The sequence below is a fragment of the Botrytis fragariae genome, assembly GCF_013461495.1.
Source record: "Botrytis fragariae strain BVB16 chromosome Unknown tig00000797, whole genome shotgun sequence".
Taxonomy (NCBI): domain Eukaryota; kingdom Fungi; phylum Ascomycota; class Leotiomycetes; order Helotiales; family Sclerotiniaceae; genus Botrytis; species Botrytis fragariae.
Window position 1 is genome coordinate 757,958 of NW_023501013.1, and position 23,319 is coordinate 781,276.

At 42.7% G+C, this 23,319-nt stretch overlaps 6 protein-coding genes across 6 annotated transcripts; 4 read left to right on the plus strand and 2 right to left on the minus strand.

Annotated features, from left to right (window-relative positions):
* Positions 1 to 3,203: 3,203 nt before the first annotated feature.
* On the plus strand, positions 3,204 to 7,566 carry Bfra_010620 (putative fungal specific transcription factor domain-containing protein; the record flags this gene model as incomplete). Its single annotated transcript, XM_037340951.1, has 4 exons — positions 3,204 to 3,463; positions 3,708 to 4,599; positions 6,285 to 6,536; positions 6,583 to 7,566. The coding sequence occupies 4 exons, from the start codon at positions 3,204 to 3,206 to the stop codon at positions 7,564 to 7,566; spliced, it is 2,388 nt and encodes a 795-aa protein (XP_037186594.1).
* Positions 7,567 to 8,347: 781 nt separating this feature from the next.
* Positions 8,348 to 9,725, plus strand: Bfra_010621 (putative fumarylacetoacetase protein; the record flags this gene model as incomplete). The annotated part of the gene is made up of 2 exons (XM_037340952.1): positions 8,348 to 8,806; positions 8,868 to 9,725. 2 exons carry the CDS (start codon positions 8,348 to 8,350, stop codon positions 9,723 to 9,725), a joined length of 1,317 nt encoding a protein of 438 aa, XP_037186595.1.
* Positions 9,726 to 10,856: 1,131 nt separating this feature from the next.
* On the plus strand, positions 10,857 to 11,096 carry Bfra_010622 (uncharacterized protein; the record flags this gene model as incomplete). The annotated part of the gene is made up of 1 exon (XM_037340953.1): positions 10,857 to 11,096. One exon carries the CDS (start codon positions 10,857 to 10,859, stop codon positions 11,094 to 11,096), a length of 240 nt encoding a protein of 79 aa, XP_037186596.1.
* Positions 11,097 to 12,542: 1,446 nt separating this feature from the next.
* Bfra_010623 (putative dna replication atp-dependent helicase dna2 protein) lies at positions 12,543 to 17,756 on the minus strand (the record flags this gene model as incomplete). Its single annotated transcript, XM_037340954.1, has 5 exons — positions 12,543 to 15,410; positions 15,461 to 15,955; positions 16,003 to 16,098; positions 16,156 to 17,616; positions 17,703 to 17,756. The coding sequence occupies 5 exons, from the start codon at positions 17,754 to 17,756 to the stop codon at positions 12,543 to 12,545; spliced, it is 4,974 nt and encodes a 1,657-aa protein (XP_037186597.1).
* Positions 17,757 to 18,166: 410 nt separating this feature from the next.
* Bfra_010624 (putative mitochondrial 2-oxodicarboxylate carrier protein) lies at positions 18,167 to 19,512 on the plus strand (the record flags this gene model as incomplete). Its single annotated transcript, XM_037340955.1, has 7 exons — positions 18,167 to 18,195; positions 18,275 to 18,334; positions 18,391 to 18,413; positions 18,486 to 18,496; positions 18,555 to 18,584; positions 18,653 to 18,733; positions 18,798 to 19,512. The coding sequence occupies exons 2-7, from the start codon at positions 18,289 to 18,291 to the stop codon at positions 19,510 to 19,512; spliced, it is 906 nt and encodes a 301-aa protein (XP_037186598.1). The 5' UTR covers positions 18,167 to 18,195; positions 18,275 to 18,288.
* A 479-nt stretch (positions 19,513 to 19,991) lies between these two features.
* Positions 19,992 to 22,967, minus strand: Bfra_010625 (putative protein kinase domain-containing protein ppk32 protein; the record flags this gene model as incomplete). The annotated part of the gene is made up of 3 exons (XM_037340956.1): positions 19,992 to 21,436; positions 21,483 to 22,320; positions 22,368 to 22,967. The coding sequence occupies 3 exons, from the start codon at positions 22,965 to 22,967 to the stop codon at positions 19,992 to 19,994; spliced, it is 2,883 nt and encodes a 960-aa protein (XP_037186599.1).
* Positions 22,968 to 23,319: the final 352 nt, after the last annotated feature.

A 23,319-nucleotide genomic window follows, 5' to 3' on the forward strand; every position in this document is an offset into this window, starting at 1 on the left:
ATATTCATATTCATATTCATCTCGTAATCTCTTCCGAATTTCCTTTTGATAGACTAGCAGACTAGCAGACTAGCAGACTAGCAGTCTATTGGTAAGATTTCCTTCCAAGTACAGATCGGAGAGATTTTGATACTAGATATAATGGATATTCGGAATCGGGAGACTGAAATGTAGAGGTAGAGATTATATGTTATGAACGGGTCTTGAGATGGTTTATTGGGATTTCTTTATATCTTTATGGGGTTTGGATTTGAAATTGGGACAAAAGTTTGGGAGTTTGATTTGATTTTTAAATTGCTGGTTTGATTTTATGATTGTTATTGTTATTCTTATCATTCAATTCATACTTAGATATCCCTCACAAGTTCAATTCCAATCCCAATCCCAACCCAACCACACATATCAAAATCCAACCAGATATATAATACGTAGAAAGGGAAGCAAAAAAGAAGAAGAAATCAAATCGCATATTAAGCAACACAATGGCATAGCACAGCATGGTGTATCAACAAAAATGAATGAATATATTTGTATAGATAGGAATAGGAACTTATGGTTACTTTGGAATTGTGAGATATAGAGATCCGAGACTCGAGATTCGAGATTCGAGATTCTTTGAGATATTATGCGTACTTCTGTGTCAATCTGGACCTTGCAGAGGAAATTGACAAGGAGAAGGTGTGTTTTCGGTTGAGTTTCCCTCTCCCCTTTTTTTAATCTTCCGGCGGAGTATGAGAAAAGGAATGGAATGAAAGTAAGGATAGGAAATAGATATACATCTCGAATTTACCATCTCTTTTTAGATTTTGTTAATAATATCACAAGAAATGTTAAATGACTCTTAAGTCATGATGATCCGAGTGATGGTAATAGTATGTGAAGTATAAATTTCTTAAACTTTTTGGGAGGGTTTATTTTATATATTAACACGGTTTCCGTTCTTATTGCGAAGGGCGAATTCGTGCTGGAAGAAATGGTGAATATAGAATGTAAAGGGTGAGTGAGTATTTGTTGTTATTTCTTGATATTTATGTCATCGTACTTCGATGGGTGTTTGTAATGAGGATTGAATATGTGAAGAGATGACGAAAACATGGGAGAATCGAGATGGGTATGTGAACTCGGTAAGGGGTGCTATGGTAGATGAATGTAGATTGGAAGATTTATATTGATATGATAAAGATGATATTGCTTTTCGCAATTCTAGATCTATACATGTGTAGCACTCTATCCATTATGACTTATACTCGAAATTCTCGACAAAAGATGGAAGATTCCATCCCCGGATAAAATCCATATAAAGGGGGTTCTCGAACTACCGGTAGTGGGTCGGTGTGAAAACCCACTGTATGATACGACACTGGCATGTATGATGTATGAAGACTCCACTCTCTGCCTTCCTTCCCGCACTCTATGCTAGCTGAGGATTGAGGATTGGTATATTGATATTGATATTGCAATCTATAGTGCGAGCGATATATACGTACTCGGAAGTGAGAAGGGGGAAGAGGAATAAGATAAGGAATGAATGAGCAGGGAGAGTATCACACGAGAGGGATAATTGGGGGATTGTACTTTGTATTTATTGATTTCGGAACGATCGGAAGAGCCGGGTAGATTCTTTGATGTATATTTGGGAGTGTTATTGGAGATGGTAGGTGGCAGTTGGTGATTGTTGGTCGGATTTTGTTTTCTTTGTTGGGATTGGAGATGGGATTGCTGACCAGTGATCTATAAATTTATGGTGTGGAGGGGGATAGATGGAAACTCGGGCGTTTCTGTCTGTGTGTAAGTGGACATTTGGTGATCTTGTGTGTGATGAAGTATTGTTGATGTCTACTTTATAAGATTACAAGATTAGTAAGATTGATTCTGTCTACAGAATGAGAGTTGGACAAGTAGCATGAAAGGTTATAGATCTCAAAAGGGCATGAGATCGAATTTCCATGAATACGTGAATATGATACAATACGTGAATATGATACGATAACGTGAATGCTTTGACGTTCTTATCACATTAGACCAAAACTAGACCATGATTTTCAAACTAGCCACCGTGAAGCTATTGAAAGCTTGGAGAAGATCTTATAGGAGATTAATTACTAAGATATGATTTAAATAACGATCATCATACTGCTCAATACATGTTGGTGGTGGGTGTGCGAAGGACACTCGGGAAGCTGAAAAATAAACAATTACCTGTAGGCATCTAACGATAGTTGGTACCCACATTCTGAGCCCACGAGCCCACTGAAACTCGCAATGTTCACCGCTTCGGATAACCTCACGATGATGGATGGGGATTTTCCGAGGAGAGAAGATTGTTGGCTGATCGTTCGAGGGAATCGATCAAGAGTCACTTGTCAAGTATTGGATTTGAGGACTCGGTAGATGAGTTACGGATTGATGGAGTGGCCGGTAGATGAACACGGGTAGATAAGGTCCCGGTAGTTTATAAGGGATAGTGATGAGGAGTTCTCCGGATCTTTTACCGTGCTCTTGTGCTCTTGTGCTCTCGTACTATCGTATCTAGTAGTCTTGGTTGACCTCGTTGACTCGAGAAAGGGGACTGTAGGCATGAGAAGGGGAAGAGGAAGAGGAGGAGGAAGTGATATCAATTGACGTGTAGGGATATGTTTGACGACTAGGTGTAGATGTAGATGCAGATGCAGATGTAGATGTAGATGTAGATGTATATATAGATGTATATATAGATGTATATATAAATGTAGTTATAAATGTAGTTATAGATGTAGTTATATCATCTGGATTGTCCCAGAATTGGATAATGGTGCATGTAACAATTCCCCATCTTCAACATCACGTGTACAACCATCTTCCATCATTCCCTTCCCTTTCCTGTCCGTCCCTTACCAAGTACGTACCCAGTCTTACCCAGTCCTACCCAATACCCAAATCACCCTTGTCCGCCTTGTCTTGTTGGTTCATAACTTCTTACCTCTCTTCACACTAAATTTCCCCGCATGCGATAAAAAATCCGGTCAAGGGAAATCCGTCATCTCTCATTTGTTAGAAAGTGTCAATCGACTGGACTGGATTGCCATTTTCTATTTGGTCCGAGTCAATTAACCTTTTTAAAAAAAACCTCATCGATTCATCTAAAACTTAATAAAAACTACTTCCAACATCTCCGGCCACATGCGCAAAGACATATATCCACCCTTCTGATTTTCAATGTGATAATGAACATACTCGAATCACAAGTTAATGATCTAAATTATATCGCAGAGTCTCCCATTGCCATCCCGGTCTTTGATAACATGAATGGTCAACAACAGCAACAGCAACTACAGTCTTCGGAATCACCCGCGGATACTGGGGCTCAGAGCGGAAAGAAGAGAAAAAATGATTCGGGTGAAGGAGGCGACGCAACGTTGAATGGAAATAAGGAAGGCACTGCACATACAAGGGCAAAGAGAAATAGATATATATCTATTGCTTGGTAAGTTGATTTCTTTCCTTTTTTTATTTGTCTTTGTGTGCATGTGTATGTGTATGTCTTGATGTGGTTGCTTGGGATCCTGGTTGATGTTCAATTGCCTCTTGGTTGATTTGATGGAAATGCGCCCGAGGAAATCCGAAGGGGGTCAGAAACCCGACTCTGCCTGCAGACAATCAATCCCACACAGTTGCTAATTTGAGGACGGAATCTCCATTGAATGATACTAATTCATCTATTGATATAGTAACGAATGCAAACGAAGGAAAATCAAATGTAATGGAAATACACCATGTCAAAGATGCGGAAACCTCAACCTCGAATGTCAATATGCTCCGAATTGTTGTACCAATGGCTTCAAGGAATCGGAGGAGTTTCGTCGAATGAATTCACAGCTCGCCTTATTGCAAGAACAAGTGGATAATCTGTATTCGACGCTAAATGCCATGCGCCATAGTGGCGTCAGTGGAGGTGGTGATGGTAGCGTATCGTATGGCGCATCATCAGAAAGATCACTGTCAATATCACAACAATCCGCAGTACAAGGACTTTCTCCCTTGAGTTTTCACCATAAACCTATACCCAGGCATCCTTCATTTCGTGGACCGACCAGTTCCGCTTTTGGTCTAGATGTGGCTAAAAACACACTTCATAACATGGGATATCAATCATTGGCAGATGAAGGCATCGCTACTCAGGATCCTACTCCGGTACCATCACCACCTCCAATACGGCCAAGAGCATTACCATCCATCAATATGAATGGCGTTCGAGCTCCAGATCCATTGAGAAGTGTAAATCGAGAAGAAATGATTCGACTGTGTAGGGTATATGAAGAAGAAATGGGTCTGATGTATCCTGTTGTGGATATAGAGGAATTAATCACCCATGGTTCCAATCTTTTTGAATTCATCGATGCCGCAGTGAGGAATGGCCTTGCCACATCCAATAACCCTCAAGGTATTAATGATATCAATTCTTGTATGTTGAAGACTATCATGGCTATCTCAATGATCACAGAGGGAAGTGGGCAAAGTGACTTGGCCTTCAGATTATTTGAGAGTGTTAGAGAGCCTGCGGATCGTGCATTGCATGATGAATTTGTGGAGGTTAAAAGCTTGCCATTCTTGGTACTTGTGGTGAGTTATGGATTTTTGTTTCTTACCCCTTATTTATTGTTGTATGTTATGTTTGCTTGAATGTTGTGGAGAATAAAGGAAATCACAAACTCTAGTGAGTCGGGATTTGAGAGAAGTTTCTCTTGGTTCCCCCAGTTTGGTACTGGTCGTTTCGAGACTCATGAGTTACTGTTGCCATGTGAGTAAGTGGAAATAAATTCAACTTATAATGTTGCATTTGGCCAAGTGGGACTCATGCGGGACGCCGAGCACATGTGGTTGGTATCATGGACGCATTCAACTTTATATGGCACAAAAGAGGTACAACTCTGTAAAAGGATATCTGGAGAGGAAGGCCACCACAATGAGGAAAATGTTTAAAAAAAGAAAGTTGGGCTTGGGAGGAATCGAACAACCTTCTTGCTTCCGCTCATTTAAGAGCGTGGCATGTTTTACCATTAAACTACAAGGCCTATATGATTTATTGTTGCACTGGTACGATTATCATATTAGAAATCCGATTATGGATCGATCATATGATAGTTGAAGCACAAACAACCTACCTATCGCTGAGTTTAGGAGTCCACGAAGGATGGAAGAAACTGCATAGCCTTGGCACGTTGGCTCAGGTAAAAATCTCAAAACGATCATTGACTTCGTAAGGGACCAAACCTACTTCTACATCTTACATGAAAGCCGAGGATGTCGTATTTTATTATTCACTTGCAAGGCCTATACTATGTATTCTTGCATTTGGCCACTTATTGCATTTGTCATCGGCTTCAAATACATGCGACCCATGCTATTATCTGTATTGCGGATCCAAAAAGCCACAACAATGATATCTTGCTATGCTTGGTTGAATTGGAGGTCGGAAAAATCACGAAAAATACCCAATCGATATCTGCTTCTGGCCCAAGGGATCAAAGTCGGAATAATACTTGCTACTGGGAAGGAATCAGCCCACACAATACCACCTCCAGTTGGAACTTTGCGACTCCAACGTTCAATCACAAACTTTATCTGATTCATCCATTCGTTCATTGGGTATCATACCATGCAGACTATAGTCGTGTTGATATCGATCTTTATGGATTCTAAAGTATGCGACTCTTTCATGAGTTCTCATCCCTTATAGATTCCATAACATTTGTGGTTCTTCATTATCGAGGATAAGCGAAGAACCATAAAAACCTCATCTCATCAAAGGCAGTGCTGGCTATTCGGTTGTCCCGAGAATCAAAATCGAACACCAACTTTAAGGAGGAGTTGTGTCTTACGGACTGAGCGAGGAAGAAGGCAAAAGAAATTCCAAAAATATGATTTGGACCTCGCAGGTTTCGATCCCGCTTCTCTGGAATGCTTCACCGGGAAGGTACACAGTGTGTTAACCAATTACACCAAAGGCCCTTTTGTTTTTGTTGGTTGAGATGACTTGTTCAGAGTAATATTGTTTCGTTCCGTCTCTACTTGTGGACCTTCTGATTGATGTATATATTATGCGTCAGAGCCGTGGTTCGACGTTTTGTCCCTCAGCTGTCTCGAATTAATTAACCATGTCGCGATTGGTCTTTTCATTTTCTACGTCAAAGTTTACATTGTGTTCTACTCTCGGGTTTCTTCAAATTCTAACTTGTTCGCTTTTCTTCTTATCTGCGAACTGAGAGACAATTTACTTCTTTGCAACAAACTAACATAACCCTTAGGCAATATTCCATTTTCATTGTGACGAAGAAGCATTAGCCTGGCGCATAATTGGGCAGGTCGTACGAATGTCAATTGAGTTAGGTCTGCATAGACGTGATTCTTTTTTCAAAGTTGTGACTGATGAACGAGAACGGGTTGCTGTTACCAAACTTTTCTGGTCAATCTATGTACTTGATCGAAGATGGAGTTTCGGTACAGGCATGCCTTTTGCTATACAAGATTCAGATATCGATCCTTCTTTACCAGAACCTGTATGTAATCTCATACTTTCCCCGATGACTCTGCTAATTCTTTTAGGATAATACGGTCCCTTATCTACACGTCATGATATCATATTCAAGAATAGGTTCTAAAGTTTGGAAGTCAATCTGCTCCTTCTCCCCAACACCCTCAACGAATATAATCACCGAGGAGTTGAGTTATCTAGATTACCAGATCACACAATGGCAAAAAACGATACCACCTCATTTACAACTTCCAACTGCTGCTGCCCCTCAAGCCTCCTCTCGCGCAATTCATCGACTACAAATACTTCTCTACCTTCGTGCCAACCAAATGCGTATCCTGATTTATCGCCCTGTTTTACACTCCGCATCTTCTATACAAGAACACATTCAACATGCGTCAACAGTTGTCGAATTTGCGAAAGATACAATTCGCGCCCTCACACATCTTAATCAAACCACAGACATTTACCGCGTACAACAAGTTTGCTTCAATTATTTCCTCATCTCAGCGTTGGCTGTCATTTTTCTAGCCAGTTGTCATGCTCCAGTTACTTTCAGCTCGATTTGTCGCGACGAATTCTATATGGCACTCGATTTAGTGAAGGGTTTCTCGAATAAATCTTTCGTATCGAAGCGTCTTTGGAAAACAATCAAAAGTCTAAAACAAGTAGCACCAAAACTTGGGCTGTCCCCCACTTCAAATAATCATCATAATGGTGCATTGGGAGCGGATGATGCACATAGTAGTGCGGCACTTGCAATGGCTGGATTGGCAGGTCATGAAATTGCGGGGATGGGAGGAGGATACGATACAAACGGACATGGACAAGGAATAGGTACGGGATCAGGGAGTAGTCCAATGACAGGAAATCAAATGAGTTATGAGATGACGCATCTATTTGAGGCGGCGTTGGGAATGGGAAATGGACATAATGGATATGGAGTTGGGAATGGGATGGATGGGACACCGGGAGTGGGGGATGATGTGGGAGGGGTTGGTCCGGCTTTTGGAGAAGGTGATGAATTGTTTAGGCAGTTAAGGGATTTGTTTTAAGGGTGATCAAGCTCACGGTTGTGTTTGTAATATAAGGAGCCTGTATTACTGTGTATATTGAAGCGACAAAATATTGCGGATCTTGTTGATATTGGGTGGTTTGAACATAGGGCTGAAAACCCACAGCTTCGCTGTTAGTTTACATATCCTCTTCCGTTATTAATCGAACACCATAGTCTGTTCTACCTTATGATTACGAGTGTCGAGCACTGTGTAAGCAATTGACCTTTCTCATTGTCCGAGACTAATACGTCAGAATCCCACTGACAGATGGATCAGTCTCGCCGGGGTTGACGTATTACTGAATAGACCGGTATCTTGATCCAGAATTACACTCCCTCGATCATTACACAATTTAATACAAATTGAATCACATCTGATACATCACTGCCACGATCTTTGACCATCGTTAATATCTGACAGCGGAAATGCTACAATTTTTATGGAGAGGTTCAGGACGGAATTAATACCGTGCGGCAGAGTGACGAACTTCAGCTCCACAAAATGTTCATTCCGCGAAGGCTATGTATGGATGACCCCACAATGTGGAAGCTTTGCACTCACTACCCCTCCATTCGAAATAGCTTGAGCTTGACGTCGGCTTGTAGAATTATCGGCTTTGGTTGATGTTTATTGAATTCGGATTGAAGAACTTGTGAATTGTAATCGACTTTCTACTTACAGCTATTGTCCCTTTCTCCTCTACGTTCATTAACAAATCTCAATTCTAACCTCACATCAAATTCTTTAGTGTACAGATTCCTCGCTAGCTACTGTCAACATGCCTCCTCTGAAGTCTTGGCTGAGAATTCCTCCTCATAGCGATTTCTCCATCCTCAATATCCCCTTTGGTATTATTACCTCTCGCAATTCGCAGGTTACTCACCGTCCAGCTATCCGAATCGGCGACCATGTCTTAGATCTCCTCGCCTTTTCTAAATCGTCCGGATTCCAGAAACTCCCTTCATTTAAAGATCATCTCTCTGTTTTCGAAGAACCAACGCTTAATGCATTTGCAGCTTTGGGTCAACCTGTTCATCGAGAAGTTAGAAAATATATACAAGAGGTTCTCAAGGAGGATACACCATATCCGGAATTATTGAAGGATAATGAAGAAGTACAAAAAGTGTGTTTGCTGAAGGAGGGAGATTGGAAGAATCATCTGCCGATGAGGATTGGAGATTATACGGATTTTTTTGCGGGTATCAACCATGCTAGGAATGCGGGAACTATGTTTAGAGTGAGTTCACCTGTGGTGTATCAGAGTGTTTTTGATGCTGTGTTCTGATAGATACGTCTAGGGAGCGGAAAATGCACTACAGCCAAATTACACACATGTTCCAATTGGGTATCATGGTCGGGCTTCCTCGGTCGTCGTCTCTGGAACGCAAATTACACGTCCCAACGGTCAAATAATTCTGGATCCAAAAGCTGCTGGCCCTAAGAAACCTGTATTTGGACCCTCTAGAAGACTCGATATTGAACTTGAGCTGGGATGTTTCTTGTGCACGGGAAATGAACTCGGAGAACCTATTAAGGTCAACAAGGCTGGAGAAAATATCTTTGGATATGTTCTCATGAATGATTGGTCTGCAAGAGATATTCAGAACTGGGAATATGTCCCATTGGGTCCCTTTAATGGAAAGAATTTCTCTACAAGTATTAGTCCGTGGGTTGTTCTCCAAGACGCTATTGCGCCTTTCCGAACCGCTAAATTAGAGACGGAGGCCTCGAAATCGGGAGAGTTGTTGGATTATCTGAGAGAAGAGAGTAATAATACTGGTCTCGATATTAATTTAGAGATTGATCTCACGACTCCAGATGGAAGTACAACTACGATTGGGAAAGTGAATGCGAAGAATTTGATATGGAGTTTTGAACAAATGCTCGCGCATCATAGTAGTGGAGGATGTAATATGAGGACGGGTGATCTGTTGGGTAGTGGGACGATTACTGGGGAGGGCGATCAGGAAATGGGAAGTTTGTTGGAGATGACGTGGGGTGGAAGTAAGGATATTTGGTTGGTGGGGATGGAGACGAGGAAATTTTTGAAGGATGGGGATGAGATTACTTTGAGGGGTACTTGTGGGGTGGAGGAGGGGGAGAAGGTGGGCTTTGGTGAGTGTAGGGGGAAGGTGGTTAGTGCGGTTGTTTATTAGGGGTGGGTGCTGTGGGGGGTTGGAGGTTGGAGATCCGGATGCTATCTCGAGTAAAATTATATTATATTCTATCTACTAGGTGGTTCTCTTGCTTTTGCTTTATACGTATTGTTTGTGTGATTTTGGTGGATTTTCTTTTCTTACATTTGGGTACTTTGGATTCCGAAGGTCTAGTTGTCTTGGCTGGTCGCCTTTTCGATCGATTAGACTTTTGGCAGCGCAATGAGTTGATGATCATTTACCTTCATCTATTAGTTTGATGCAGAGAAATCGGAACTTCCAGAATGGGGAACGCGTTTTGAACAAAAGTCATTGCTACTGTTTACTCTAATAACTCAGTAGAGAAGGGGATATACTCACAATCTCTCTCAAGATGTTACCAATACAATTCTATTCATGCAATATTGCTTTCTTCCCACAATTTCAGCTACAAATTTCTTTTCACAATTCACTACTCGCCCTTCACACACACGAAAGAAAATGAAATTTTTTCTCCCTTCGCCAATCAATCTCTATCCTGCCGGAATATTCAATTATTTTCTACTTTCCCTTTCAATTATTCTCGACTTTCAACCCCCAAGATTAACAAACTCGAGACATATAGTGCACAAGCACCCACTATCAAAAAATGTCTTCCAGACTATTGACATCTCCCATGGGTCTCAGGAGGTCGTGAGTTCTACCCTTTATCCTTTTTCCTACAATTATCAACTACAAATCCAAATCCAACACAACAACTAACCCCCCCCCCCAAAGAAAAAGCCATCGCACCACTCGCTCTACCAGTCATCTTCCTCAACACCTCACCGAAATTTCCTCACTAGAAAAAAAACCTCTTCCTGCGGCGTCCAAGACATCAACCGGGGTACTGCGACGTCTTCTACCGCGGAGATGAGATTCAATTGTGCTTCCGAGAGTAGTGAATTGGGGAATTGAGAGGGTGAGGCGACATAGTTTGAGAGCGGGTGGTATGTATTTTTCTTTCTCCTGGGGTTTCGAGAAGCTTTTCGATACCTCCTTTCAATTCTTAAATTTGACAAAAATGAGAGATGAAAAATTAACACGTGGAATGGAATCGTTGAATTAGGATTTGAGAATCCCACGATACCGGAAACAACAACGAATCTAGAGATGACACCCAGATCGACATCAACATCAACATCTACATTCACCACCACATCCAATACTGCATCCCTCCGCACCTCCTCTCAGCTCAAGCCCAAAACGAATACTGCGATCAACGGCGAGGAAGATGCCGACACATATAGCGACGGAGAAGGAGAAGCAGAACTCGGTCTCGCAGTAGCAATGAGTATCACGTCTGTTCGCGCCCGGCTTGTGTATATTGGATGTAGGGGATGGGATGCTTGAGTTTGTTTTGGTAGTGAGAAGTTAGGAAGGAGGGGAGGGAGGATGGTTGGGGCTTGAAGTATAATTTTAGAGGATGGTTTCGATTTTGGATTTGGAGTTGGAGTTGAGGATTGGATAGCGATTGTTTCTTTTTGTTCTTGTTCTTGTTCTTGTTCTTGTTCTTGGTCCTGGTGGGGTGGCATGAAGATGTCCAAGGGCGTTGAGAGAGAAAGAGAAAAGGGGTTCGCTTGTAGGGAGATAGTAGGCCGTGCAGTCTTCTTCTTGTGGTCTACCTCTGGAGAAACTTGGAGAATAGAGATATTGCAAAATGCAAATTTCATTCTCTCCTAGATGGAGTTATAACTTACGTAGGATTTGTATCTTGAAATATCATCGATTCATGTGAACTGAATGAATGTGCTTCACATAATTCATAATTCCTATTTGTCTCTTCTTGCAACACGATGTTGGATTACGATTAGCACCCCCGCAACAACAAACTTCTGCGTGCATCTTGTGAAGTACATTCATTAAAGCAAGAAGAGAGGATCAAAAATTTCTTCCCCTAGTTATCCAAGATAAATAAGAACAAACAAACAGCTTCCACTCGACTCACCGAAGTGTCACCTACCCTCTGCAGTAAATCCAAACACCCAATCTACCATCAAAGACCTACTATCCAAAGTAATCCAGAAAATTGAGAGGGCATAGACATGATACGTACCAGACATCCAAGTACAATTTCTTCCCTTCCAGTCACTAACACATTAACAACCAACATCAACGCCAACACCAACTCAAGACAAGACAAGCGCTATATACTCAAGGTTCGGTTTTCCTCGCACTTCACATATCGTTTTTACAGACCCAATACCTAAATTTAGAAAATCAATGCACAATGGAGGGATTGTGGATTGCTCAATACTCGTAATATTGGAGTTTGAAATCCCAGATGGTCATACATGATTTCTATATTGGCTCTTCTCTCACACACTTCACAAATCACATTTGCTGACCCAGTGCCTATATCCAGAGAAGTAACAAGCAGCGAAACATCGTAGATTGCTCACGACTGGCAATCTTGAAGTTTTGGCTCCTAGATGTTCATACATGATTTCCACATTAATCACTCAAAACTAGGTATCTTTCCCTTCAATTACATCTGCAAATGGAAATAGGTATCATATTGACCAAACAATGCAAACGCCATCTCGTACATGCTATGAGGGAAATCAAGTCCGTTCTCTCTTCTACCCTGTGAATATACCCAAGCACCACCATACCGTTTCCTGCGCAATAACCTATTCCCTAAAAACATCATCCCTATCCATACAAAAGGTATACTAAAACTTATTTCCCACTTTAACGCTATGCTCTCAAGACGAAAACATGAACCATAAGACCATCCCCATCCTAGAACACCTAATCATAATGATCCTACAATTTCCTATTCCCAATTCCAATGGATCATGACATATCGTTAACCAAATCCATCAAAACGCTTCCTTGCCTTATATTCCCATCATTCATAGCTAATCCTCCTTTAATCCTTTTAGGCTGGTGTTTTCCTTTGCTGCTCTTCACAGCCATCGGCTCTTTCTTGGTGGGTATCACGCTCGTTCGCACATTCTCCTTGTCTCCATCTTCGTCTCCCTCGATATCCATCACATCAGTGTTCTTCCTCTTCCCGATATTACTCTCGACTTTGACCCACTGCGATAATCCTACACTTCCTTGCGTCGCAGTCCCCGACACCTCCCACCAATGTCCCATCAACTGCTCTTCCTTCAACTCATAAACCCACTTCTTCTCCTCCATCAGCCTTACAAATCTGCTCACCATTTCTTCCTTCCTATCTCCTCCATCCTTCTCTCCCTTCCCTTTCAACGTCCCTCTACTCCCCACAACTAACAACTTCGTCTTCGCCCTCGTGAACGCCACGTTAATCCTCCTCCAATCTTTCAACAACTCCCCAATGCTTCCCGCTTCGTTACTTCTCACCAGGCTTAAAACGATAACCTCCTTGTCTCTCCCTTGAAACCTATCTGCAGTATGCATCTCTACACCTTTAGCAGTACGGAGACTATCTTTAAGTAAAGCTAGCTGGGAGCGGTAATGTGTCATGACTCCTATTTCCGTAGGATCGATACCGACCGCTATGAGAGAAGTAACAAGTTGTGTTACGATTCTAGCTTCCACATCATTTACCGTTCGATTCCCTTTTTCACTTTCTCGTGCCATATCGCCGAGGCCATCAGTATCTACAAATGCTACAGTAACATCCGGGTCTAAGAGATCTCGTAACCAGCATCTTCCCTTCTTCGGTTCGAGACAAATGAATTTTTGTGTACTGTGTAAGATACTACTGGGTGTGTGATGATTTACTTTCAAAGCGTCCATATCGGGAATAACTATCTTACGATTAGCGACAGAAGTGCTACCGCATTTAAGACGGCCATTGTAAATGAGTGTATTGGAGAGAGCCATTACGTCGGCATTCATGCGGTATTGATGTTCGAGGTAGACGACGCTTTGAGGATGGGCGTCGGAGAGATATTTGAAGAGAGAGATATCTAGACCTCCTTTGCGGGCTTCTTCGTCTTTAACCAAGGGGGGAAGTTGGTTATGGTCTCCGACAAGGATGAATGTGCGAGCGAGGCGAATTGGACCAACACAGACGGGTAGTGTAATTTGAGAAGCTTCATCTACTATGCAGTAGTCGAATGTACGTTCGTTGAAGATGGGATGGTTGATACCGAGGCAGCTAGTGGCAATAATTGGTGTATCATGCCAAACACTTCGAATTTCTTCCATGGTCTCTTTAGGATCGACAGCGAGTTTGGCAAATTCTTGAACGTCAGGGTGGATCTTAGCTTTAGTGCCTAGACGTAGGATCGGGATTGAGTCATCGCGAAGTTTCAGAAGAATATTGTCTACAGCTGTATGAGTATAAGAAGTGAGGAGAACGGATTTCCCTTGCGAAACAAGAGCTCGGATAATATGAGCAATGGTTGTAGTCTTTCCAGTACCAGGCATACCAAGTACTAAAGCATAATCCTGTGCGGACATGACTTTTTCGATAGCACGGCGTTGATCCACATTGATACAAGATCGATCTTTGAGTGTGTACTGAGTGGAATGCGGTTTGAACCGAGGAGGATTGAGATCAACGACTAGACTTCGAATTTCGCGTGATCCAAATGGACCTTCGGTCATGATCTGGATGAGATTGTTCCGAACGGTAGCAAGACCATTACTGAATTCATCTTTATCGAGCCTATACAGGATAGGATCCTCTTTAATTTTGCCAATAGAGTCAGCTTGCGTGGATCCTTCTGCGGCGACTTCCATGATACTAGCAAAGACCTGGTTATTAACCTCATCGAATCCGGGCTGTCTGATGCGAGCATTGTGTAAACGTCGATCAACAGCGACTGTGATCCTGTTTTTGCGCACGTTCGTAACATAACCTTTGGCGAGAGCAAAATGGCCCTTTTCATCTGAGATAACAATTGGTTCTCCTACTATAATCTGAGAGTCCATGAAGGAGAACCCTGGAGCTGCGGTATGTTTTGGTTTGATCATGGTGTATCGATATCGATTGATCTTCTCATTATTCTGATCTTCATATGCTGAACCTTCCTCAATTATAACGTTTGAAAAACATCGACCAAGCTTCTCTCGCTCGGGGCTCAACATAGTCCATAGTTCTCGACGAAATTTCAAGGAGTCTTTCTCTTCTTTTGTAAGAAGATCATCCCATTTGAGGAAGAATTCTTTGTGCCTTGGAGTAAGATGCTTTACCACTTCATCAAACTTCTCCTTCATACCGCTTGTCTCTCCAGTTCCATCATCAGCCAGCTTATGATAGATGAAACATGTATTCTTCGCATAACATCTTCCACACATGTTATCTTTTTTGAGCATGGGTGGGAGTTGAGCATTTTTCTCACGGACAAAACACGCGAGCTCATTCCGCTGCATGATCATGTGGCGAAGTTCATGACGAATGGCAGGAATTCTAATGGTCTCCGAAGTTTCCATGTAGTACAAAATTCCATAAGCAATCTCAACATCATATCGATCAGATATGAGAAGATTGTAAAGTGCTGTTTGAGCACGGTTGGCAACACTGGGATTCTTGCCGGTCTTGACCTCAAAGGGTGCAGTGAGAGTTCTTTGCCCTTTTTCGTCTCTCATTGTGATTTGTACCGTAGCATCAATGTTACCTTTGAGACCATACATTGGAGACCAAACATGCTCCTCAACATCGAGAAGATTACTGACACACATAGCCACAGCATCACCATTTCCAGCTTTTACTAGAGCTCCAGGCTGATCAACCAGGTTAGTATTCAGTACGAAAAATGGATTGCTTCACATACCTTTGGTTGGGACGACACAAACAATTCTGCCCATGCTTGTAATTCTCCCATTTTACTATGCAGATATTCTACAGCCTGGGGTATTTCAACTTTGATAACATACAAGTCTTCAAGATGTCTTTGAGCAAGCTTATCAATAAGCTCGCCAAGAAACATTCTATCCCAGCGATTGACAAGCATTGCAGCTTGAAATATCTCGTGAAGAATTGTTCCATAAAGCATAGCTGGAGATGCTTCACCAGTAGCTTTGACTCTATCTTGAAGAACTGCACGACGAGTACACCCAAAGGAATCCGCTACTACAAGCGCAGAGATAAGATGATCCGGGTGAAGAATGATCAAGCCAGAGTTATCATCTATGACACAAATTCCCTGTGTATCAAACTTGCCAATGACATGAACAAAAGCTTTTGTAGTCACAGGAGTATCAATCCAGGTGCCTCTTAGATACACCATTCTTTTGATTTTTGAGCGTTCAGGTTGAAGATAGAGTATCTTGTGGGTGGTTAGCTAAATCATGACAAGAGTTCATAAGAGTTTACCTTTTCTGGTTGCATTCTACCATTAACACCTTCATACTGATTATCATCTATCATGGTGACAAGATATCTTTGAATTGCGCGAACTTTTTCCATAGACTAGACATTTCTTAGCATTGAATTAAAAATATATTGCTATGGATTTCTCGGACGTACAGGCATTAAGCTATTTGTTGATTGTTTTAGTGACTGCGTTGCTGCTATCTCTGCAGCCGCAAAATCTGAATCGTCTATATCGTCGCCATATTCATCATCGGACTCCTCCTTTTTAGCTGCTGCACCTCTCGGCCTTGACGGCGGAAGCTCCACATCATCGACCGGAGCTGATCCTGCAAATGCGGCATCGAAGTCATCATCGTCCAAACCTTCACCAAATTCGTCGCTACTATCGTCCTCCAATGCTTTCGACGGATCAGGGCTTTTGGACATAATCTGAGGTTTATTCGTAGAGTGAGCTCTGGGCTTAATTGGCGATTCATATGTTTTGAGTGGTAGTGGTCGTGGTCGTGACGTTGGTCGTGACATTGAAGCTGCAGGAGCTTGCGATTGTGATTCGATAGCCGAAAGTATCATTCCACCAATTTCGTCTAGACCATCATCGGAACCATAATCTGAATCGGCAGTGGAAGGTCTTTTTGGACTCGGTAAAGCAACATTAGATTCGACATTCGTACTTGGTGAAGAGGGCGACTCGAGTCTCCTTTTTAAGGGCGATGTCCTCTTCTTAGTTCCTTTTGTGCATAATGGAGAACTAGGTCCTTCAAATTGAAATTGACCTTTATCAGGAAGAGGTGATGAGCTCGAAGGACCACTAGAAATCTCATTGGGCTTGTAATCTTCCTGCAATCTCCTCATCAAACCCGGCGTATCGATATTTCTACTATTTCCTATCCTGGTTGGTTGGTGTCTCTTGGGTTTCAATGGATTGCCAAGACTTCTTGATCTGATCAATCCTCTAGGTGTGTTTCCTTCCCTCGATGATTGCGGAGATGCGTTTTCCATAATTCGCGAGAGTTTAATGTCCTTAGTCTGACCCAATTTCATCCATACTTCGACTTCCGGCCCCGGCCTAGGAAAAGAATCTGCTTGCGAAGAATGACCTAGTATAGGTGAAGAACTCTGTGCTCTGCCAATGTCATTATCGCCCCTCTTCCTCTTCCCCAATTTGCCGCTCTCTGGCTCGGGTAGCTGTTGACTATCCTTATTTGTATCCCAAATTATACGATCGTCAGGTGATACTGCTTTAAATGGTCGTCTGAAATCGGCATTCTGTGTGGGATCAAACCCCATTGATGGCGTTAAAGGTACATCTGCCGAATTGGAGTCGTCAAGAAAGACATCTTCTTCCACAAAACTCTTCTCATCTTTTGATGAGCCTTGCCGCCGCCTCTTTGAAGGCGTGGCAATTCTACTATCTGTCTCCGATGATACTAAGTTTATAACTTCTTTCGAATCATCTCCTTTCCCAGGTTGTTCTCGATATTGAAAGTTGCTAAGTATATTCTTCGTAGTTGTAGAAACGGGTACCGGCGGTTTCTCTGCTAATGGTTTCGCGGGAACGTTAGGCTTTTGTTGTTGGTTCTGGTAATTCTTATTCCTCTGCCATGGCTGTCGAGACTGTGATTCAATTAGTTTCCAAATTAGTTTATATGATGAACATTTGTTTGTAGTGTAATTTCACAGTAATTAGAATGTATACGTACGTGATTCTCTTTTCCTGAATGATTAGTCTCAGAGAAGGACTTTTGAAGAGGCATTATATTTTCACAAAATATGAATTGGTAAAGTACATGAAAGATGATGTTATGTTATGGAAATATAGCAATATCAAAAGCAATCTGAATCATAAAGCAATATGTAAAGTGTTAAATGTAGCTGGGATGTAGATTGATTGATAGTTCTTGCACTTTGTGGAGTAGAATACGCGACTTCGCGACTTAGAGACGCGCTTTCCATTTTTATGTGTATATTCCTAGTCTTAGCGCGTGTTTTGAACCATCTTATCATTCTACCCCTGTCTTTACAGTATTCGGTGATTTTATCTCTGACCCTCCGACTATCGGCTAAAGGTGGAGAAGTAGCGGAAGAGCTTAGAACCCCTGGGGTTGATAAGATTGTCATCGCACAGATTACACGAGATCAAAATAATTTCTCAACAGCGACAGCTCAGCTCAGATAATAGGTGATTAGATTAAGGTATGTTGTACCGATAACTCATCATATTCAATACAACCCTCTACAAAGGACATTATATCCATCTCTAACCATTTTATAGCCCCAATCGCAATCATGTCGACCGAAAAGCCTCTTCCCTTCGTTTACCAGTTCGCTGCTGGTACGTTTTACCCCTCACCCCATATCATGAAATTGAGACTTACAGAGACAATATAGGTGCGATCGCCGGTGTATCTGAAGTAAGTTCTTTCTGTTGCATATCGTACGAAACTTACAGAACCACGGAACTAAATTATGTGCCATTGCGATAGATTCTTATTATGTAAGTGCCCCTCAACAGAAGACAAGCATTTGCTACCGCATCTTACTGACTCATGCAGGTACCCGTTAGATGTCGTAAAGACTAGAGTGTAAGTATTGAGTCCCTCTGCGCCAGTACATTGAGCAGATGTCAGACAGAATGTTGATGGAAGGATAGACAGTTGCAAACCAGCTCCGCAGGGCCAGATGGCTACAATGGCATGGTGGATTGCTTCAGAAAGATCATTAAGAATGAAGGGTATAAAATCCCCAATAATACTACCCCATTAATCTCAAGATAGGTACTGATATCTCATTCAAAGTGTCTCACGACTATACCGCGGAATCGAAGCCCCAATTCTAATGGAAGCTCCTAAACGTGCCACTAAATTTGCAGCCAACGAATCCTGGGGAAAGTTTTACCGTGATATATTCGGTGTCGCCAAAATGAACCAATCTCTCTCCATTCTCACTGGAGCTACCGCTGGAGCTACTGAATCCTTCGTAGTCGTCCCCTTCGAACTCGTCAAGATCCGTCTGCAAGATCGCGCCTCTGCCGGAAAATACAGCGGAATGGTTGATTGCGTTAGCAAGATTGTAAAGGCCGAGGGTCCATTGGCTCTCTACAACGGACTGGAAAGTACAATGTGGAGACATATCTTATGGAACGCCGGATACTTTGGATGTATCTTCCAAGTCAAGGCATTAATGCCCAAGCCCGAGAACAAGAAGCAAGAAATGATGGTCAACATGATTTCCGGAGCAATCGGTGGTACCACCGGTACAATTCTCAACACACCAATGGATGTCGTCAAATCGCGTATTCAAAATAGTCCCAAGGTTGCCGGATTAGCACCAAAATACAACTGGGCATGGCCAGCTCTCGGTACGGTGATGAAGGAGGAAGGTTTCGCGGCATTATACAAGGGATTCTTACCAAAGGTCCTCAGATTAGGACCTGGTGGAGGTATTTTACTTGTCGTGTTCACCGGAGTAACAGATTTCTTCAGAAAGATGCGCGCAGAGAAGGGACTATAGATCCGTTCGCCCGGTTGTGAAGGTGGGACGGAGAATGAAAAAAATGAGTGGGCCATTTTACCCTTGTATAGGTATCTATATCATTTGAATAGAAGCACAGGAAAGATTTAGAGGGCATTACAAAGAATTTAAGATTCAAGAGATATCATTCGATGTAAACGAAATACTTATCACGAAAATTCACATTACTCAGAAAGATTAGATATTTGACTACAACTCGCCGAAACAACTTCATGCTCGCTCGATATCTATCCATTTTCCTGCCCGCTAGGTATATATTTACTATTACACTCATAACTCCATCACCACCCAATTTTGAGGCGCTTCCAAACTTCCCATCAACCATTTTCATTCAATCCATCAATTGAACGTCGCATCCTGTGCCCACCGTGTATGTCTGCTGATTCCAGATCCCTGTTTGATCTATGCCTCCATACTTTCCAGTTCTAACCTCATATCCGATATGAAGTCGCACCACCTCACAATAAACTCTCGTATGCATCCAAGCCGCTCTTCTTCTGTGGTTGCTGCTGCTGCTGCACAACCGGCCTTTGCTGTCCCATTCCCATACCCATGCCCATTCCGCCACTTCCCAGCCCATTTCCACTAGTACCCCCAAAGGAACTGTAGTTCCCTGCGCCCCCAGTCCCCGCACTGGGTGGTGGAGGTAATGAAAATCCTGAGAACGCACTCGAGGCGCTCTGCGAACTGCTCAAGGCGGGTCTAGCTTGGTTCATTTGATTCATAGAAAGTGAAGACATTGAGTTGCTCATTGAAGAGAAAGAGTTCAAAGGAGGTGGTGAGATGGGTGATAGGGTCGAAGTTGTAGGCGTAGAGCCCCATGGGTTGGGAGTTGAGGATGCAGTTGCACTGTTCCAATTCAAAGTCGAGGTTGAAGGTTTGGGTGGAGGAAACGCGGATTGGGGTTGTGAGAAGGAGGGTTGGGGTTGAGAAAATGAAGGTTGCGGCTGAAGCGGCTGTGAGAATTGGGTAGCTGATGGTGTTAGGGCACCAAAGCTTGAGAGGTCTGGAGTGACTGTTCGTGACGTCGCTTGTTGTGGTCGAAGGACATTATTAATTGAGTTGGAAGGGTACGTAGGCGCTGTTGGTGATGGAGTAGACCATGCAAAAGATGGTTTTGGTTGCGCCGACTGTGGTTGTTGTGCATGGGGGCTTGTGGGATTGGCATCCCAGCTGGAATCTAAGGCGTTGTTTGATGAAGGTGCACCAGTTCCACCCTTAACAAGTCGTTCGAAATCCATTTCAGGATCATCTGATCCCACGGCGGATGGGAAGGCTGAGGCGGCGCCAAACGACATAAAATCATCGGTACCATTTGCCCTTACACCTGCACCGTTAGTACCGGATAGCTCTTGCAACTTCTTTGTTTGCTCAGATTCCACTCGAACGGATAAGCTTTTGATGAGTTCCATGAAAGATTGGAATTGCTGTAAATTCAGGAGTGGCCCCAAACTCATATTCCATAATATCGGGAGAATATCCATAGCAACGAATTCTGCGTCAGCTATATTACCTATCTGTCTCAGAACGTTTAGAGCAGCGACTGCAACAGCAGGTTCCTTCGTCTTGATTGCCCTAATTAAAGGTACTATCTTCTCCTGCATGGTATATTTGTCGAGGGGGGTGGATGTGTTTTTCTTAGCGCCCCCAATGCCATCGAGACCATCATTGCCAGAAGCTGGATCATTTGAGCCACCACAAAGAACAACAAAAGCCTCTAGCCCTCGGACCTTTATTCCTAGACTACTGGTCTTTGTGAACACCGAAGAGATGACTGGGAATAATTCATTCTTGATAGTAGAAAAATCAAGGATAGGAAGAACTACATTCAAGCTTCGCAAAGCAGCGTCTACAAGTGCATGCGTTGGCGAATCTATCGATATCGCTACAATGGGCAAGATATCTATGGCAATTAGCACAATACATCTGGTCTTTGGCGAACATCTTACCATCTTTAAACTCTTTACCCGAACAATTGACAGATATTACTTGAATGTGCTCCAACAATACCATCAGCCCAGCTTCCTTCGCAGCATCACGCTCGGCAGGAGGTTTGGGGTTGTTCAGAAATATCTCTTTAAGCCTAGGCATGATCTTTTCGGTAAAGGGCCTTCTTCCGGAGGGTAACAATTCGATTATCTTGAAAATATTTTGTAAAATCAATGATATCAGCTCTCGGTCCTTCATTTCTTCTAACAAAGCCGGCAAAACCTTCTTTTCCATGACACTCTTTGGGAATGATGGCAGCACCCTGGATAGACCGCGCATGAACTGGGCCTTCTCATTAGGAGTTTTAGCAGGTAGAGAGTCCAAGAACCGAATTGTAGATATCAGAATGTTATTAAAATAAGCGCTGTCCTGGAACTCTTTCGCGGTCATACGTTGCGCTGGACGTCTAGTAATCAATCGCGGTAGTACCTCGCCAGTCATATCTCTCGGCAATGGCTTTTTACATAAGAAGGTATTGCTAGATGAGGGGATGGTGGAAGATGAGGTAAATAGTCTTTTGTAACCAGATACGCTATTGTTAGACTCCAGTGGTGATGTGTGAGGCGAATTATAGAGAGCGACGATGAGAAGACCTAGTGAGAACATATCTGCTGAAACATTTAGATTCGAGTCTAGGACAAAATCTGGGGAACAGTAGTCAAGGTTGATCTGGACAGAACGGGGTAGTCGAGGATCGATATTCAGAACCTCGGAGAGGTTAATGGGTTGCACTGAAGATGCTTTAGTCGAATTGTCTGGCGGACTGCAAAAGCTAAGTCCACTAAGTTTCCAATCAGACTACAATAATTAGTCGCAGTAAATATAAACATGCTTAAGAAACTCACCTTAGCATTCACAAACACAGCATCAGGAGTCAGGTTCCCATGTACGAGGCCAGCATTATCGTGTAAAAACTCCAATGCTTTGCTAATCTGCAAAAGACCCTTTTGTATTTCCAATTCGTCTATCTCAACTTCTTTCCTCCTTCTGCCACCTTCCGAATCCTCGGTGACATATCGACTTGAGCGTCCGCCAATTCCACCAGCTCTTTCTTGTTCATCTTTTTCCTGTAGTAGGCCAGATAACGAAGCCGTTACGGTTTCTGTCGCAAATTGCAGTCCTCCACCCCTCAATTCTTCCACCGGCTCTACCAGTTCCAGAATACTAGGATGCCGCAGCCTTGCCAAAGACGAAGCTTCTTTCTTTAATCTTTCAATTACCTCCTCAGTCGCACGCTTCATCGAGGTAGCACTCGATCGTCCCAAGGATCCTGCATGTGCGTCTAAGGCTTTGCGATCGAGGACAAAGACTGAAGCAGTCTTTCCTGTCGATTTCTTCTTCGCATCGTATATTTTCCATGGTCCCGAGTATGAACTGGGCGTAGACGAGACAGAGTAGTTCGAGTTGATATTCGAAGTGAAGGATTTCAACGCGGAACTGAACATCTTCGCAACTCTCCTCCCACCAACACTAGAGTATCAAAGGATTGTCCGAACTTCTGGCGCATAAACCTTAAACCCTTGATAATTATATTGTAAGGAAGCTTATCTAGACTGGTATGATCTCGTTAGTGATTGTTGTTGATTTCCCCCTAGACTTTCCATAGGCGGTGGAATGATTTTGTTGTGGTTTCGCAATTGTTCTCTCCCTCTAGGTGTACAAAAACCGTAAGCCTTGTCAAAATAATAAAGGGACGTCTACTCTGGAATTTGACCTCTCACATCTAGTGTTAAGCTTGTGATTTCAGGGACATACTGCTTACATAAGTCTGCATAAGATTTGAATGTTATCTTCTTA